A 19,279-nucleotide genomic window follows, 5' to 3' on the forward strand; every position below is an offset into this window, starting at 1 on the left:
GTCATTTTCATCATCGCTGTGGCGTGCAGTGTTTCTGGTGTAGAGGACACAGTAAACTGAGATTTCTCCATCCCTCAGACAACTGACAGCTCACGCTGACAAATGGCCCTTAGTTTCTTCACTGTATTCTCAAATCGATTCAAGACGGATTCACATGGTCTGATTTTATTTGATTCAGTTGTCCAACTCTTTCTCTCTTTGGCTTCATTGTGTTGAAATCCAAAATCAAATCAGCCATGATCTTAAAGCCTTATGTGTCGTGCCGTGAAGCAATTTGTGTTTCTTGCGAAACCCGAGACTTTGCAAGACCTCCTGATCCTGAGGATTCTGGGTCGGCAAGGCTGGTTTTAATCAGACAAAAGAAATGTAAAAGTTGCTCCAGTTGTTTCATTTTTTAGGTTCAATACCAGATGTCAGTTTTTCTCCGCTACATTAAACTGTGTTGTGTAAATAATAAATGTGATAGACACTTGTCCAACCTATTAAACTCACACTCAAACATTGAGTAGAATTAATCATTTCCCTCTGAGCTCATTACCATGAGCACTTGTGTATATACAAATCACATTTTTTCCTCTGCTGAGTGGATGGTAGCAGCTTCCATTTACTGTGAATTAATTTTCCTCGGCATTATGGTTAAACGCTCTCTGTGGCTTGTACTCAACACTGAGTCGTGTTTCATTAAACCGCTGTGGTTTAAAAATGCTCATCTTCTCCGTTTAATTAAAGACAAGATTAAGCTTTCCTGCGTTTCCCTCCTCCACTCGCGTGAACAAAGGCACAGGTGTCACTTATAGTATTAACAAAGGCACTGTTGCATTTAGCCGAGCCACCTGAGTGCAGTGCGAGTGACGCAGTTACATAACATAACACACGGGAGGAAATCAATTCAATTTAGGGCACATTCACACCAGGATAGTCCAGGGCGCGAAATGACGGTTTGGTTCACTTTCAAACTGCGCTTCTGTAAGCGGACCAAACCCGACCGCCTGGACAACGTCACAGTTATAACAGCTGCTTGTTTGGGGCCATATTGCGTGAAACTTGCACTGACCAGGAAGGAAAAAGCATGAGGAAGAAGAAAACCCGGCTCATCGAAGGGCCAGGACTGAAAATCCGCCGCTAAAATAACAATTGAAAATTAAACCTCCTCTTCCGCCCAATGCCTGATTTTTTTTTTAATGCCAAGAAGTGGGCTGAGAGCTGAGTGAGTTACTCTATTCAGTTAGTGTTAGAGTGTAGAACAGGAGCTACTTTCCTTTTAAGTAATGAAATAAACATACTACTCATTGCATGGCAACCGTCGTTTTTGGTTGATGGGGAATTTGAGGGTAGTGGATCCATTTTGTAAAGTGCTGCAGTACTGTGACATATTTATGGCAAACACGGTGCAGCATAACATCAACCTGGAGTGATTTGTGACATAGTTGATTTGAGAAATAGCCACAGTGGCTCTCAGAGCTAAGTAGCTCACTGTTATGGAGATTACTGATCGCGGGAAGTGAAGGGAATTTCAAAAGGAACCCACTGTTTTGTTGTCGTTCACCTTTTTCATTAGCGTTGGAGTTATTATGTGTAGGTGTGAATAATCGCTAGGCTCATGATATGATTGGGTAGAAGTAGGACTAGAAGCAAACTTGGAAATCCTGACAATGTTCCTTTGCATGTGTGAATTAGGTTTAACAGCACACTCACATCTGCTTTCTCAGTTAATTAAAGCCTGATTTATTCTCTGATGCTTGACACATTTAAAATGTGTTGAGGAAAAGAAATTACGCATTTTGGTAAATGTGTTGCTTTACAGTTTCCTCTCATATCATGGAAACTGTCACATTTTGTCACACAGATAGTGTGTTAGTAAGACGTTTCAACCCTTTCCCCAACATTATGAAGAGTAGGGTGAAGTCGAGGCTTTTCTTTTTAAATACAACAAAACTATTTTAACATTGGTTAGCATGATGTGTAGCAAGGGTAAACACATCAAAACAGACACACAGAGGTGGGAATTAGTGAGACTGAGAGAACAGGAATGATTTTGAAGGTCAGTGCATCTGGTCTGGAAATGAAAAGCATGAACTTTTCAGCGTCTGAGCGGAACACGCAAGATCTCACTCCAGATATTTTGAATGGTGAAATATCATTGATTTGTCCTCTCAGATATACTGGTCAGGATGGGACATTGTAATATAAATGAAAGCGGCAGCTGATGGACAGTGTTTTCTATGCAGACGACTGAAACCTTTCACTGAAGCAAAAAACGCCAAATATCAAATGTGTATAAATCAAGTTTAACACTTTGAACTTTCTCTGTATAAAAGTACAGGATAAAGCATGTGGTTCAGCAGTCACATTTACATGGAAATCCTTTACTGCACGGTTGTGCAAAGTTTATTAATAGAATGTATCAATCAGAAAATGACTTTTATTGTTTCATCTTTGTACTTTTTCCTCACGAGTGTCACTTACTCTCTTCTGTCACAATCACTCAGCCACCGCTGCCGTCTCTTTCTCCCACTGAGCTGTGGAGTGCTCTTGCCCATTAATCTAATGAGGGAGCAGAAGTCCTTCCCCCCCTTAAGGTTCTCAGGGACAGAATCTTATGATTTCACTGTTCATTTTAAAGTAGCCACTGTGACCACAGTGCAGTAAATGTAGACACAATTATAAAATGAATTTCTTAAATGGCCGACAAAAACACTTCTCTTTGTTTTCACCAAACAATTAGCCAAGCTAACGCCAAACTGCATCTCAACCTCATTTGAGATCGAGTATGAGTCTGGAAAGAGCCAAAATGCGTGACCAGCAGATCAAAATCCTTCCATACCCAATTGGATTGACCTACAACCAATTAGACCAACGATCTGGATGATGTATGCAGTGACAGAAAACGTGCTTGTTGTAGTTTTACAAGTGATGGCTGTCTAGATATATCATTTCTTGCCCGGGGGAGCTTCGTGGACCAAGTTGCTTAAAATGGAAGCAACAGGCGAATTGAAAGACAGCTGCTCTTCAGTGGCAACAACGTTGGATGTAAACAAAAGCTGCCAGGCATCGCTTCTCTGTCGTCATCGTGTTCAGTCTGCCTGTCGGACAAAAACTCTGTTTGTGATTGGTTTTCATTTTTAGGAGATTCGTCAGAGTGTCAAAGTTTAACCAGAGGGAGAACCACAAAATCGCAATAGTGATAGATTGAGAAGGGGAGAGAAAAAAAACAACAAAACTGTATAGAGCCACTACAGGCTTCCTTAATGAAATAAACCACTAAAATGATTCACTAAACCACCGCCGCCAAGCGACTGACTCAAAACCAAAATTGTCTAGAGGCTGCATGGGAGACCTTTGATAACCAAAAAGGCTGAAGTCACAACAAACAAACACACACAAAGATCTGAGTTGGTGTTTATAGATACACCAACAACTTAAGAAGCCACAGGGAGAACCTCTCACTACCTCTGAAGGTGAGACAATGAGACTCAGGGTATATGAACACTCCCCACACCTGAGCTTCATCAACGCCAATCAGTGCCACACACACACACACACACCTGATAGCAGTGAGTTGATTCTCCCTCACTCTCACAGTTTATTCCTAAACAGTTGAATAACTGCCTGATATCAAAAGTTAAAGAGTTAAAGTTATCTTGGAAAAAGGAGCAGAAAGCTCTGAAGCACTCACTCTTCGGACATTTTTTGACAATACTACATAAAATCAATATAAATCCAGACAGCCTCATTATCTTGATTGTCATGAGAGGGTTAAAAACAACTCCCCTTTGTGTGAACATATGTTTTAATGACCTCCTCGTTAAGGTGATTTGATGGAGCATGAGTGAATATATCTGTCTGTGTGTCTGTCATAGAAAATGTAGAAAAATGAAATATATCATATACAATGGCCAAGAAAACCTCCCAACAACAAAATCCTTTGACTTTGAATGATTTCCCCCAGTGTTCAGCCACTTAGTGTCACAGCAGGCCAATAGTCATTTGGATTACAGAGTTCTGAAGAAGAAGCACAGTCCAAAAAAGAAAAGATGTCAAATACTATTTTCACACAGCAGGGTGTTAAGAGGCATCGCTAATGAAAATTATACACAACAAAAGCAGAAATGCAACACAATTGTTCTTGCTCCCATTTCATGAATTGAAGTAAAAGGTGAACGATTTCCTAAATGCAATATTCACAATAAACTGCTTTAAAATGAGTGGTTTACATTTAAAAATTAAACACCTTAATAAGACACTGAGCTGAAGCTTCACATAGAGAACTTCAAAGAGACCAGGTTATTGATCGTGGTCTCCGGAATATTGGTCCACTTACTGACTGACGTGGACCTTCATTTGAGTATGAATGGACCTCGAGCTATGTACGCACACAGAGATGTAAAGCAGCTCTCTGAGTGACCCGGGTCTAAAGCTCCCCCTAGAGGACAGGAGTTGGTCCAAAGCAATTTTGTTTGCCAATCTGATGAAACATTTAGTGCAGTGTATGTACTGTAGGTCTCAGTGTGTTATTTATACTCTGATGAAAGCTCCTGTTCATCAGTGGGATTATCATAATTGTAGTTATTTGCCAAGGAAAGAGCCTGTGAGGCCCATTTACTGCAACGACAGGGAAGGAAATTGATTGTCCCTCTAGGGATGCTGCAGTCAGGAGGTCATCAACCCTGTACGAGCATAGCAACAGACAATAAACATTCTCTGTTCAACCTCAGAATGTCCCGCATGATAAAGGACACTAATGCACACACACACACACACACATGCATGCGCGCGTATGTTCTGGCATTTTGTAAATTAACAGGCATATTACTGCGCACACATTTTACAGGCAGTTAACGAGATCAAACACTGTGTCTGTGATGGATTAGCAAATCATTAGCTCCATACTGAAACTGTCATACTCAATTATTTCATAAGCGGTTTAAGATTTTCAGACAGTGATTGAAGCGGAGGTCTTCACCGCTGACCCGCACATCTTTAATAGTGTTACAAGCAAAAACGGTCTTTACATTAGCATAGCTAACACACTAATGACCATGATTCATGTTAATAACTTTTCATTTTGCTACATGCTGTGTCAGTGCTTCAGGGTTGGAGGGGATTGACAGGCGGGAAAATAGATTCACAGGCTTTTATTAATGAGGATATGCTCACTGCCACTGAATTGCCCTCAAAATAAATCACATTGCTGGGCTCTGCATGAAGGAAAATGCTCGTAATAAACAGTATTTAGTGCTTAATGTCTTTTAAGAATGGATGAATGAGAGCTGTTATGTTTTACCCCGAGTTTGAATTTGGCAATGCACGGGCTTCAGTCAGACTGGCGTTGAATGTGCTGTATTCTTTTTTCTTTTTTCTTCTTCAAATTCATTTTTTATTCTTTCTTTTTTTTCCCGGTGCAACACTATAGCCGCGTTTCCATTGAGTGGAACAATTTGGTTTGGTACTGTATGGTACATATCTTGTGTTCCATTCTTTGGCACCCTTCCCTTGAGGAGTTAAATGGTATAGTACAGTCAGGGTGGCGCAACAATAGACTGAATCTTCCCACAACAGTCAGCTGATTGCGTGACAGAAAAACGTAACACGTAAAACCCTTGTGACCGGTATAAATATCCCATGGAAGTCTAGGCAAACGCCCGCTGTCTATTCTCATACAGCACTTGACGTCTTGTGGTGGACGCATAAACACGACAATTAAATGCTGGATGTCGTTCGTAGACGCCGCGCTGGTACGACGTCATGCTACGGCCCACATCCCGCCTACCGACCTTCAAAGTGGATAAAGCGGGAGACGATGAATGAATGAATAAATGAATGAATGAATGGATTTTCAGAGAGACTGAGATAGTAAAGACTGTAACTGTCACTGGAACTCTATTCATTGTGTTGCTGTTGTTTTCTACTTCATCTGACTCATTTTGTTTCAGTGTGTGAAAAAACTTAAGGCGGACCAATCACTGGCAATGGGAATGGTGTTAATTGCCTTTTTTTTTTCTAACAGATTTAGTGTGAATGAAACATTATAGTGTCATCCCACAGATTACTAGCATCTGTTTCCTCTGTTACCTGCTTTTTAAAGCAGTTCAGCGTCTTTTGGCTGATATATTTGGTTTCCATGGCCACAACTTCACTGTTTGTGGTTCACTCCCTGCTCTCATTTGATTCATCTCACACACAGCAGTAGGCAGCTGTTTTCAGGGAAAATCACTTAGAAACCAATCATGCCTTAGTACCAGTCCTGGTGAGCAATATGAGGTCAAAATTATATCAAGACATTCTGTCACGATATCACAATAACTTTGTTCATGACTATATTTAACAGAATTAAAAGAAAAATTACTTTTGTTTTGGTTTGGAACAATGTTTAGTTCACAATTAATAACATTTATGACACAAAATCAATCTGTAAATAACAAAACAAACAGATTTTAGAAAATGTTGATCAGTTTTTCTCAAACCTCAAAATGATGATGTTCTCAAACCAACAGTTTCAGTTTCTGAATCACAAATCAAATACCAGCGACGCCAGCGGCTTCAAAAATGCTCCCATGGCGCTTGACATGCGATAGAAGTGTGACAAATTGTGTCACACTGAGTCGAAACACAAAGGTAGAAAGCTTGCTAAATTCATGCTGGTTTGCTGTTGTGTTGTGTTGAATTACTTCTTGGTAAATCCTCTTGGATCAATTGTATTGATCTGTAGAGCCTTTCAGATGTCAGGGAGATCATTTATGAAATTCTGCAGTAAGCTGCAGTGATGCAGGGACCAAAAGACAGAAATAGAAAAAAGCAATTAAAAAGAAAAAAGACTAAAAACCCAGACCGATAACAACAGTAGTTACACATTTAAATCACATTATTAATATTTTATCTTTTATACAATCTCTCTCATTCAGGTTGGAACATATATACTGTCATTAGGATCGACAAAGCATGACTAACAGGGGACCTGAAAAATGTCCCCTGTTCAACGTGGAGTCCCCTGTTTGTGAGTGTGCAACAACACCGAAGTCCCCTGTTCTACTGGTTCACAAGTACACACACACACGCACATGAATTATTTCTTCTACCAAGGGAAATCATGTTTCTCTTATCCACTTCCCTAATTACAGAAAACTGAGTTGCCCATAAACATGACAATTAAGTCATAGATGGGAGTGACTGGTTGTAAATTTGTTGTTTAAAACCCTGCATACCTATAGTGCATAGCTGTTCACTGCCCCCTTAAGAAATGCACTTCCCCTCAGGAGACATGGGAAGCAGTGGTTCCCATAACTCACCTATAGATTTTCCTATCAGTGAACCATTTCTATGATTTATACAGTGTGTGACATGGGGCTGTATGTTTTGTTGTAGGTACTACGTGTGTGTGGCCATCCTGATCTACTTCCTTCCTCTGCTGGTGATGGGTTGTGCTTATCTGGTGGTGGGACTGACCCTGTGGGCGAGTGAGATCCCCGGAGACTCCTCTGATCGCTACAAGGAGCAGCTGACCGCCAAACGCAAGGTAATGCACTTCAGATGGCAGGAAATGACACAGCTTTTTGGCCCTTTGGCACGTCGCTGCTGCCCTGATCTGGTGTGGCTCAAATGTTTATGTTGTTGTTAAAATGTTCACAATGAAATTATCATCTGAACAGCAGGAACCAGGATGACTCCCATCCCCCACTTTTCTTTTACTCGCCTTTTGGTGGTTGTCCAGGTCAACTGTGCTCCACTACCTGTTTGTGACAATCTTTCCTGTCAGTACAAGTTAGGTGTGTTCACAGTTTTGGTGTCAAAATGTCAAACTGAGACACCTGAAGAGACTTGTCTTTTTGACACTAGGGCATTGTGAAGCTTTCTACAGACATTTCTTGTGGTGTCTGTGTTTTTCCCGGCACCAATGGTCAGTCCATCACATTTGCTTTGATACATTTGTATTTTGGATTGACTCGATTAACTTAAGATTTTACCTTATTTTATTTATTTATTTTTGCTGTGACGGTCTAGCCTGGCTAACTCAACTATAATAGTTTTAGAAACAGTATTGGCTGAACTGATACACAGCTCAGATGTGGAACCAAACTCTTGCTTTTCCTGGATTGGTACCAAAACGATTGGGCCGTTTCAGTAAAATGTATTTTGTTGTGACTGCTTAATAGTGGTGTGCCATCTTAGATATATGTTTGGAGTCATTGTCTATTTTTCTGTTTAGGCCTCTACTGAAGAACCCCAACCTTCCACTTCAGATACTGGACGGATTGTTATTAGACTTGACAGTGGTATTCACGCCTTGCTCTGGATAAACTCTATTAACCCTGGTGGTCCTGTCAATTTAATTTAGAACCAATTTCAAGTTTAAAATGCTGATGCTACTATAATGAACATGGTAAACACCTGTCAAAACTCAACATATCATCACACGGTAATGTTAGCGCTTACACGCTAATATGTTATATGTACTTGAATCACATTTTTCTACTAATTCCTCTGTTTACTCAAAGGCTGAAACAATAAGAGAGCTGGAGCAGCGTCTTTTCTTGCTTCTCCAGTCTTCAGTCTGTGATTGATTACACCTGATAAACACCTCCAACTTCAATGAGGCACTGTCTGTTAACGTCTGTCTTTGTACATTATTTTCAGTTGACTGCCTGTTAGTGATGACACTAATGACATGTCCCAGAGGATTATGTTTCCATTTTGACGGATAGAAAGTTCAAAGAGCCTTTTTTCTGAACAGACAGATTTGTTGCCATTTGTCTGGACAGCAGACATGGGGCTTGTTAACAGGAAGAGAAGCTGAAGTCTGAGTTCTTAGAGGCAATCACTGCACAACAGCAGTCCCAACATCCAAGGAGCAACACAAGTGACAGTACCTGTTGTGACACAGCTGTGTTCAATGGTTTTCTGAGACAGATTGTATACAATATGTTTGATTCACTTACAGATGAAGCAAGGTCTCGTAAAAAAATACTAGTAAATAATAGGGATGGCACCAATATCACAATCTTTATGTGGCCTCATGTGGCCCCTCAATTGATTTCACTTACAGTATATTAAGTTATAATGAAAACTCTTCTTGTTGTTGTCCTAAACTCTTCCCACCAGATTAACATCGACAGATAAACATATAACCTAAGGCAATCTCTCCATCTATGAAAGAATACACTGATATTGACACTCATTTTGACATTTCTTTCTTTCTTTGCAAAATGACCATAAACAGAAGAAGAGCAGAAGTCTTAACTTTAGACTCTTTTCCACTGTTGTGCAAGGTTTTTTGTGCGTTTCCATTAGGGATAGCACCTGGTACTGGGCCGTGCCAAACTGTATGGTGGAAAAGCACCATTTCTATATATGTATGTGTGTATATATATATATATATATATATATATATATATATATATATATATATATATATATATATATATATATATATATATATATATATATATACACACACACACACACACACATATATGAAGATTATTAGCCTCATTTTACCTGGGTGTCTCTGTGTTATGCATAAAAGAACTGGTACTCTCTGCATTCTCATTTCCTGCTCCAAATGTACTCACAGAAACTGGAAATGGGTTTGTTAAATTGCATTGCCCTTTAAAGTCATCAAGACATAACCGCTTAATAATGACATAAATACTCTGACATTTTGTGTCCAACAGGTGGTGAAGATGATGATTGTGGTGGTGTGTACGTTTGCCATCTGCTGGCTGCCCTACCACGTTTACTTCTTGCTGCACGAGTTCTTTCCTGACATGTCTGAAGAGAGGTTCATCCAGCAGGTCTACCTGGCCATCATGTGGTTGGCCATGAGCTCCACCATGTACAACCCCATCATCTACTGCTGCCTCAACGACAGGTCAGTCAGCAGCCCCTACACTCACTGACACACTCAACTGTAAGTCTTAAATATTTAAGTCTGGGTCATACTTTCCATGATCCGTGTCCACATTGAGTCGCTATCATTTCTGCATGTGTGCGCATGGCAGTGGTTCCATTCATACTAAAGAAGTCAGTGTATCTCACATTCCATTCCAGAAGCGGCAAATTCTCACTAGGCATTTGATTGGTTTGTTTTCCCTGAACGTTGAGCTGCACATGTGGGGACCAGTGGACTTCCTCGCACAATTTCAGACAAGAATCCACATTTACCTTCTCCTTCATTGTCTCTTTTGGCCAAAATCAAAGTGTGACATCAACTGGACTAGAAGAAGTATTGTGCCTGTCCATTACACAGTTCTAGTACTACTCGGTTTGACTCGACTCTACTCGCTTTTTTTGGTTAGTCAACTAAAATAGGATTATATTCAGTTGTCTGAAACTAAATCATCTCAGTTGACAAAAACATGACTAAAACTAAATAGTATTTTAGTCATAAGACGTTAACTAAAACTGAATCAAAATTAAAACTGCCACGCGAGCAGAAATAAGAGTCACTGTCCACAATCCTTTGTTTCATTCAGTGGAAATAATCTATTCACAGGGTTCAGTATGACTTTGATCACAAAAAAATAATTTTTGTCTACTTTTCAAATAAAGTTTTGTTTGTTGCACTCGTTCCACTCCACAGTGTCTATTCATATTAATCACTTAATGTGTTGAACTTTTGTGAACCACTATGGACACCTAAAAACTTTTCTGTAGACCATTTTGTTTTGTTGTTTCTAGAAAAGTTTGCAAATTGTCAGAGGAAGGACATTTCCTTTCGTGTTTACTGACCTTCAGGAGTTCAGCCGTTGATGTACTACACACATACACACCTAAATGCACACAGCTGCACCCTTAATGATCAGCAGGGGAAAAGAGAAAAGCTGCTCATCCTCACTTTGAGAACATTTGTCTGAGGAGAAACCACCTGAGAAGCTTCACCACATGGACTGACGTTAGGCAAAACTCTAATATTATCAACACATTTTGAAACACGTCTGTGCCGAACACTTCACTCTCAAACTGAACGTGATCGGCAGCCGGTCTGTCGGCAAAAATGTTAATGAACTTAATGATGGTTATGTGGCAAAATAAAGGCAGATGGTCAGCTCTGCTTGTTGTCTGTAATCAATCATCTCCCATTGTCTCCACACCACCTGGTAATTGTCTTTGTGCTGTCAGAGAGATGAGATTTCACACTTGGTTGTTCTCAGTTCTGAAATTTGAAAAATGCAAATGTGTGTGTTGAACCACAGTGAGCTGAGGTTTAGTCATTCTGTACAGGATATTGACTGGCTTTTGTTTGGCTGATTTAAATTCAAATGCACGGCTGATGGTGGCCCTCTCCTCGTCTTTTCCATCAGTCTCACCTCGTCTCTTCTGCTCTCTGCCGTTGACATTTCCTCCATCCCCCCCCCTTCTTTCCTTCTCTGTCAGGTTTTTTCTTCTTTTTTTTTATGTTGCTGTGTTTGCTGAGGTGAAGTGTTGTCTCTGTGGGTTGTCAGCTATCTGTGATTTCTACATTCCACATGCAAAATGGTCTTCCTGTGATTCCATTTGAATGTCAATACTAGAATTGCAGAAAAGTCAAACATCCAAAGCTCGTCAAACGTGTCATCAGTAAATGCCACCTGCATTTTATGTGAAGAAACACTACGTTGCTTAGGACACAAACTGCTCCATGTTTTATATTTTATCACCGTTTGCAACATATAACCTTATTAGAATATAATCACTGAGTCAGTCACTTTCTCACTCAGTCTGTTGTGGTTCCATGTCAAGCTGTGGCGCAGAGTAAACAGTGATGTCAAATTAGGAAGATTTCCAAACTGGCTGCTTTTGATGTGTGATATTAAAAGGAATTTGTCAACTGAAGATATAAACACAGATTTGGTTTAGGATCACTACAATATATGCTAATCCAGTTATGTTAATCCATATGTAAAGAGGATTTCATGATCATGAAAGTACACACTTGAGTCTGTCTGGGACCCGCAAAACACAGATTTTTCTACACTGAACAAAAGGCTCCTCACCTCATAAGATCTCTGCCTGCTGAAGTTTACATCTTCAGGATGTGCTTGCCACGTGATCTCACTGTGGGACAGTCGTTTCAGGGCTAGAAACAGAAGGAAAATTCCATTATTTTTACTGTAAAACATTTGGGTGTCAGGTCAGGACTCAAACGCAGAGGAAGTACTTTGTAATCAAACTTCATTGATTCTGATCTTAGTGAACCTCTTCTCAAGTACAAAAATAGTCAGGCTATGAAAATGCTACGATAAACAAAAATCACTCTCGAGGAGGCTAAACTACAGATAACGTAACAGGTTCGAAGTAACAAAACTTATCAACAAAAAACTCACTTGAAAACGAGAGCATAAAATCAGAACCAAGGCAAGGATCGTGAAATAAGGCAATGACGTGGACAAAGGCTGGATGTGGCATGAACGAGATGCAGAAACTAAATACACATGAGAGTGGGGCAACAGGTGGAAACAATCGGGGCAATCAAGGGAGGTGATCAGGCTGGTGACAGCAAGGGCAAGTGGTCTGAAATGAGAGGAAAGTTACTTTCAAAATAAAACACAGGAAGTCACAATATAAAAACAGGACCGGCATTGCTGTATTTCCAAACTGCTGACGTTGCGTTTTATGGATACAAATAAGAATACACAAAGGCAGCATCGTTCCCAGTACTGGTATCAGTATTGGTGCGCCCCCAACCTGTTCAGTTCCTGGGTTTTCCAGTGAGTTTCTGGTCCTGTTTCTTGTGTGTATTTCTCAGTATGTGTTTTACTTTTTGCCATTCCCTCCTGCTTTAGGTTGTTTTTGGCTTTTTGTTTTATTAAAGAGTAACAGTTTGGTGCAGATGATGACCTACAGGAGCTTCTTTCTACCTTCAGATGAACTGTGAACCATGTCTGCATGGGTTACTGTTATGTTTGCATTAGTAAACCAAACTCAATAAGACTAATCTATGATTCCTGTCTTAGGTTTCGTGCTGGTTTTAAACAAGCCTTCCACTATTGCCCCTGTGTCCCTCGAGGCTCTTATGAAGGCCTGGAGCTGAAGTCCACTCGGTACCTTCAGACCCAGACCAGCGTCTACAAGGCCAGCCGGATGGAGACCACCGTGTCTACGGTTCTACAGGTTGGAGATGACATGGAGCAGGCCAAGGTCAAGGCGGCAGTGGGTCCAGGGATCTGCGGAGCAGCGGTCGGGGCCAGGCCACATAGCTCTTCCCTGGACCTGACTTCGAATGGGTCATCGTCCAGGAGCGTCTCCAAAACAGTGTCCGAGACGTCCAGTTTCTACTCCAGTAACAACCTGCAGGACTAGACCTCACACACTCACACAGGTGGCCTTTTGCTGGAGAGGAGAGGGAGCGTTTGCGTTGACTGCTCACCTTGCCTGCCTGTGTTCATGCTAAATGTGTGAATGTGAGTTTGACTGTGGAATCTCTGATGAATGCATTTCTAGCATGTTCACTGGTAGGCAAGTGAGATTACATCCTATTTCACTGAGCACCATCTTCACCCCACAGCGACCTTGTGTCAACTACTCCCACAGTTAGTGATCAATTTGAAATGTTTGGTCCGTGCCAAAGAAAAAAAAAAGATGAGGAGCATTTCACTGGCTCAAGCACATTCCAGTTCAAAAGCTAAAGTGAAGCAGGCACTGGCCTCGACCAAGTTCTCACAGCTCCTGCTTGTCACAGCACCAGCGTTCCTCCCAGTGCAGAGAGAAGGTTCACACATCCTCTGTCACACAAGCTGTGTGATTTCACACACAGTCTATTTTGGAGAGGAGCTACACATGGAGAACAGTGTGCTGTGACACACTGCAGCTTCTTGTTTCAACAGAGTAGTTCTCTGAGGAGAGACAGAGCTTGGACACAATGGATGTAGATATGTCACCCTGATGTTTGTTTTGTGTTGAAATAACACACGTTTCACTAGAAAGGCTCTTGTATATATTAGTGTGTGTGTGTGCGCGCATGGAAACTGATTAAATCTCCCAGAGCAAGAGTTCCTCAATCCAAAGTGAAAAGAACACGCATGTTGCTCTGACGTGATGCTTTGCCAAATCGCTTCAAACAGCGGCAGCTCAGCTTTCATCTGACTAAACATTGACTCCAGCAGCAGGAAGCGTCATCTTTGAAAGTGGTGGTTGTGCTCCAGACGCTGGGGAGGTAACAAGCGAACACAAGCGAACACAAGCTTACTACCTGAAGCTAAACTGCCCAGTGTGAGGCGTAAATCCCAGATTCAGTCCTCAAGCAGCAGCAGCCGATGGATTGATTGGCAAAGTGTAGCAGAAGAAATGTGTTGGTTTGCTGGAGAAACACTTGAGTTTCACAGTAATAACTGTGTAGGTTAAGGCTGCTTCCTGTCGATCAGACGCGACACAAGGTTTCATGACCTGAATGACAAGATGCCACTTTCAAAAGGTCAAATATTTGTGTAATTGCTGCTCTCTGTATGTAGCTGCTCTGTCACGCCTGTCAGTAACATGTGCTCTAGATATTTTTTTTTCTTTGTCTTGTGAGAGAGGAGTGGTTATGGGATTAGAGTGTCAAATGGCCAAAAGCCTACTGCCAACTAGTGGTCGGAGGCTTTAATACAACAACAATACACCACTACTTCTATATCGTGACATGAGACAAGATATCCTTTTTCGATAGCGTCACATCGTGATAAGGTATCTGTGGTGACTTTTCATGGTTTTAAAGGCTGTTGCAGTGATAATCATCACATTAATTATATTGAATACATTAGTGAATATATACATATATATAAAAAAGTTATATTTTAAAAACGTCACTTAATGACACATTTCAAGCCTAATTATTTGTGCTATTGCTGAATTTGAACATGTTTCTAACACACATAACCTTTACGTAAAATTAAATAACCAAAGAAATAAAGCAGGTATTATCTGAAAAGAAAGGTATTTTAAAATAATGTAACACAGATCATAAACAGTAGATATTTTATTTTGCAGTGTATTGTCACTCTCCTTTGAGAAGCACAAACATCTGAATTGAAAACTTTCATGAGTCCTGAGAAACAACCTGTGTGCAGCTTTGTGAGGATATAGCCTAAAAATATAGAGATATTATTTATACAGAAATATTGATTTGATTTATCGTATGATATATATTGATATCGAATGACGTCCCATATCGCCTAGCTCCACCACTGTCAGAAAACCACGGAATCAACACCGTATCACACCATCACCACCAAATATCACAATATTTTATTTTCTTACACCCCTGGTACGCATTTCCGCTGTAGTTAACGTTAAATGGTAAAAGGTCTGTATTAAATATAGCACTTTTAACCTTGATGACCACTCAAAGCTGCTTTACGCTACAGTTTTATCCATTCACCCCCATCCATAAAGTGCATTTTTCAAACACACATCTTTAAATCACACACTGTCGACACAGCCATCAGGAGCTGGGGTTAAGTGTTAAGTGTCTTGCCCAAGGACACATCAGCATGTAGACTAGCAGAGCTGGGAATCAAACCCACAACTTTCCAGTTGAAAAAAAAGACTTGTTCTACCACTGATCCACTGTGTTAAATGTGTGTGATCAGATCCACACTCACAAAATAAGTATTAAGTCTCTTGATCTGACGTGATCATGAAAACACACGAGGGAAATGACTGTTTTTAGTGCTGTCTGTGCTTTCTGTCCTGGTTTTTGATGTTGTATCGCTGTTCTTTCTTCTGTTTAAGCAGCAGTTCACATTTAGCGCCCAAGAACACATAAAGAAAAACATGTGGAAGTGTTTTTTTTAAACACTTCGAGGGTCACGCGCTGACTTCAGAGTGAAGACCACTTTGACCTACAGTATTTGGTCTAAGTATGCTTTTCTGTTAACAGACAGAATGAATGGAGACACACAACAAGCCATTAAACCGTCACGCTGACTCTAAAGCTGTTAAATGAGGGTGAAAAGTGTCCTTTAAGCCTGATTTATACTCTGTAGGACACTTTCCTGTTGTTCCGCTGTAGAATTCTCTTCTATTGTGGACAATGTGATATTTTGTCATGCAGTGTGATTGTTGGTTCATCTTTAACCGTCGCACCAAGATCAGTGTGCACTGACCAACACCGTTTATCGCACTCTCGTTGTCATCTCAGTAATAGTGAATTCAAAAAGTCTCTGTCTCTACATTTATATTAACAACTTCATCAAATCCAGGTTTTCAAAGGTTTGTCAAGAGACAATAATCAATCAAGTATGAAGCCAGCTCCTCGATTTGAAACACCTCTGTAACAAATGACAAATTTGTTGTTTGTTAAGCTTGAGTCACAAGTTTTTATAGTTTGAGATAAAGAAAACATCATCTTCATCAACTTTATTTCACCTTCTCTACTAAGCAGTTAATTATTGGAAGTATTTTCCCACAAATATCCCTCAGTCAGACTAAAAATTTAAATCCACATGATTTGCATATTTGCTGTGTACAGAACAAACACGCAGGCTTATCAGCTTTAAATACAGCGTGATGCTGTATTTTGTCAGACAATGACACATTAGAGGTAATAAAAGGGCACAGGATCCATTTTAATAAATCACTGCGACATATTTTGCTAATTCTTCTTTGGTTTTCTGAGAGAAACTTGTTTTTCTGCAGAAATCAAATCTGTATTCTCACATTATTATCGGGTAAGATACACGAGACATGTCTTCACACTCACTACATGATTAAATCACATTTCCTGGTTGATATTCTTTGCACAAACACATGCAGAGAATGATCACCTGTTGACAGCCGTCACACACACACACACACACACACACACACTCGCCCTTTTGACTCCCTGTCTATTTTCAGCACACAAAGCCTGTTGTTATAAATTCCACAGTCAGCTGACATGAAACTGAAGAGCAGACATGAAGCAACATGACTTTATCGGAACCACAATGACAAACAGTACTGGATAACTTTAACTAACACACAGAAGCCAGTCTTAGCACCATGGAAACAAATCAACATCACAAAGAAAGCAAGAAAGCAAGTTCACAGTCGGGACGCAGGGGGAAAATGGACATAAAACAAAAACGTAAAATAAAAAGCGACTTATTCCCATGGAGGCTTGGTCTGCCCAAGTATCATCCCATAATCCTTTTAACAAACAAACGAGAGAAAGCACTCAGATAACGCAAAGGTTAGATAACCCAAGGTTAACGTTTTCTGTTTTTAATCCTGAATTCAGATTGGTATCCACATTACCAACAACAATCTAATAATCTCATAATCTTCATCTCAACAATTATTTACATACTATTTTCATAATCTGTCAATAATTATCTCGATGAATCGAGTAAATGCCTCAGTCTTAATGATTTCTTTATTAAATGAAGCAAAGAAACCAGGAAATATTCACTTTGAAGAAAAACCTTGACCTTGTTTTAATTCAAATATAGTACTTTAGTAATCGATTAATAAACGATTGATCGTTGCAGCCTTAGTAATCAGTATCTGTCCTTTACTTTTTTGTATTATGCTGCTAAAAAACAGATAATTAAAGTGAAGTGTAATGATGGTAACAATCCATTGTGGATTTTCCAGTAACACCATTTGGCATAAAATTTACAAGAAGAAAGTCAAAGTCTAAACTTTTTTTTAAACAAATAAGTATTAATTAAGTGCAGTGTATGAGCCAGAGGGTTATGGATGCTGAAATGAATCTAAAAAAGCGGCGTGTGATGTGCAGACAGATTTGTTTCTCAGAACATCATGAGAACAACACAGACTCGTTTACGCCTAATTACAGCACCAGAGAGAAACCTAAGCTCAGTGGGATTTATGAACATGATATGAAAGGCATCTGTCAAACAGTCGACTGGACATAATGTTCTCGTCTCTGCTGGAGTAGTATCCATTTAGTGGTGATTTCACCACTGTGTCTTTACAAGTTCCAGACCACTGCAAATCTTATTTTCCTGTCCAGGACCCACATGGTTTATACAGCAAATTCACTTCAACCAATCCAAGTACCCATGAGCCTGTTGGCCAGGCGAGTTGTTGGTGTATTACTATCTTGAGGCAGAGGAAATTGGTTGTGCTTTTGACCATCAGAAAACTCAGCCAGTGGCTCGGTAATTTACTGTTATTACTGGATGCTACTTTGAAGATAGTGATGTGCTGATGCCAAAGAAAACTGTTCTTCTTGTCTGCTGAGAAGCATTGTCTCTTTCTACAATCTTAATAATTCATTCATTCATTCATTCATTCATTCATTCATTCATCGTCTACCCCGTATTGTGGGGCTGCTGGTGACAATCCTCTTAGTTTAACCTAATCAAATTATATTCAAATTCTTTTTTTGCATTATTATTATTATTATTATTTACTACATTATCTATATGATTTGTTTTGACCAAGTTTTGTTGGTCTCCTGTGTCAGTATAAAGCTGAGGACTTGATTCACCTACTCTAATCCGTACAAAGTGGAATAAATGATGACGTCATTAAGGTTGAGGCTCAATCCCCTTTCAGCACTTGCCTATAACACTTAGTCAAACCCTCTCGTTTTGCAGATTCTTATAGGTATATAGTGTGTATATAGAATCAGTGGCACACCAGATTAACCAACGTCAAAGACGCGGTTTTCAGTCTACAGTACATACCTGATCCACTGGTATTTTTGTTTTTTTCGGAAGGCAGCATATTGAATCTTTCATGTCATGATGGCAGGTCACATTTTTCAAATGTAGGGCTAGATTTTAACGACTGCCCCTTGGTCAAAAGTAGAAATGGGATAGGCCCTGAGAATCATCTGAGAAGTTTAAACATCAACAGTACTAACAGATGTTATTCTGGGTCCAAATGACAGCTCTAATATGATGGATTTAATGTAGCATCAGCAGGAATAATCCTCACCTGATTATGTTTCCGCATGTGCCATCACTTGGATGGGTTAAGTGGAGTGAGTGAACAAGAGGCTGGGGGGCTTTATTGAATGTGTAATCAACTTTGTTCAATGAGAGCTCCTCAAATGAACGCGCACCAGGCACGCACACGCACACGCACACACACACACACACACACGTCGCTGATGAGAGCTGTGGCGGTGCAGACAAACGATGCCGTCTCGTTGGCGAGAAGAGGCGCCAGGCAGACTCCACAGCGGGGTGAATAGCCTCATCAGCACCATCTCTTCCTGTGTTTCTATCCATCCGTCACTCTCCAATCATGCTAATTACAGAGGAGGACACACGTACCCCACACACAAGTGCACAATTACATGTGCTTACCGGACTCATCAATAAATAGGGGGAAATTCTAAAGGTTTGCCACGGCGGTGACATGCATGGAT

At 40.2% G+C, this 19,279-nt stretch overlaps 1 protein-coding gene across 1 annotated transcript in view; it reads left to right on the forward strand.

Annotated features, from left to right (window-relative positions):
- The window catches only part of tacr1a (tachykinin receptor 1a), a 47,921-nt gene that overhangs the window by 24,550 nt on the left and 4,092 nt on the right, over positions 1-19,279 (forward strand). Inside the window, exons 3-5 of the mRNA XM_058636526.1 lie at positions 7,363-7,513; positions 9,669-9,865; positions 12,930-13,294. Of these exons, the coding sequence (XP_058492509.1) occupies positions 7,363-7,513; positions 9,669-9,865; positions 12,930-13,275 (694 nt within the window). The 3' untranslated portion in view covers positions 13,276-13,294. The remainder of the gene's footprint in view (positions 1-7,362; positions 7,514-9,668; positions 9,866-12,929; positions 13,295-19,279) is intronic.

This window comes from Solea solea, chromosome 8 (assembly GCF_958295425.1).
Source record: "Solea solea chromosome 8, fSolSol10.1, whole genome shotgun sequence".
Lineage (NCBI taxonomy): Eukaryota > Metazoa > Chordata > Actinopteri > Pleuronectiformes > Soleidae > Solea > Solea solea.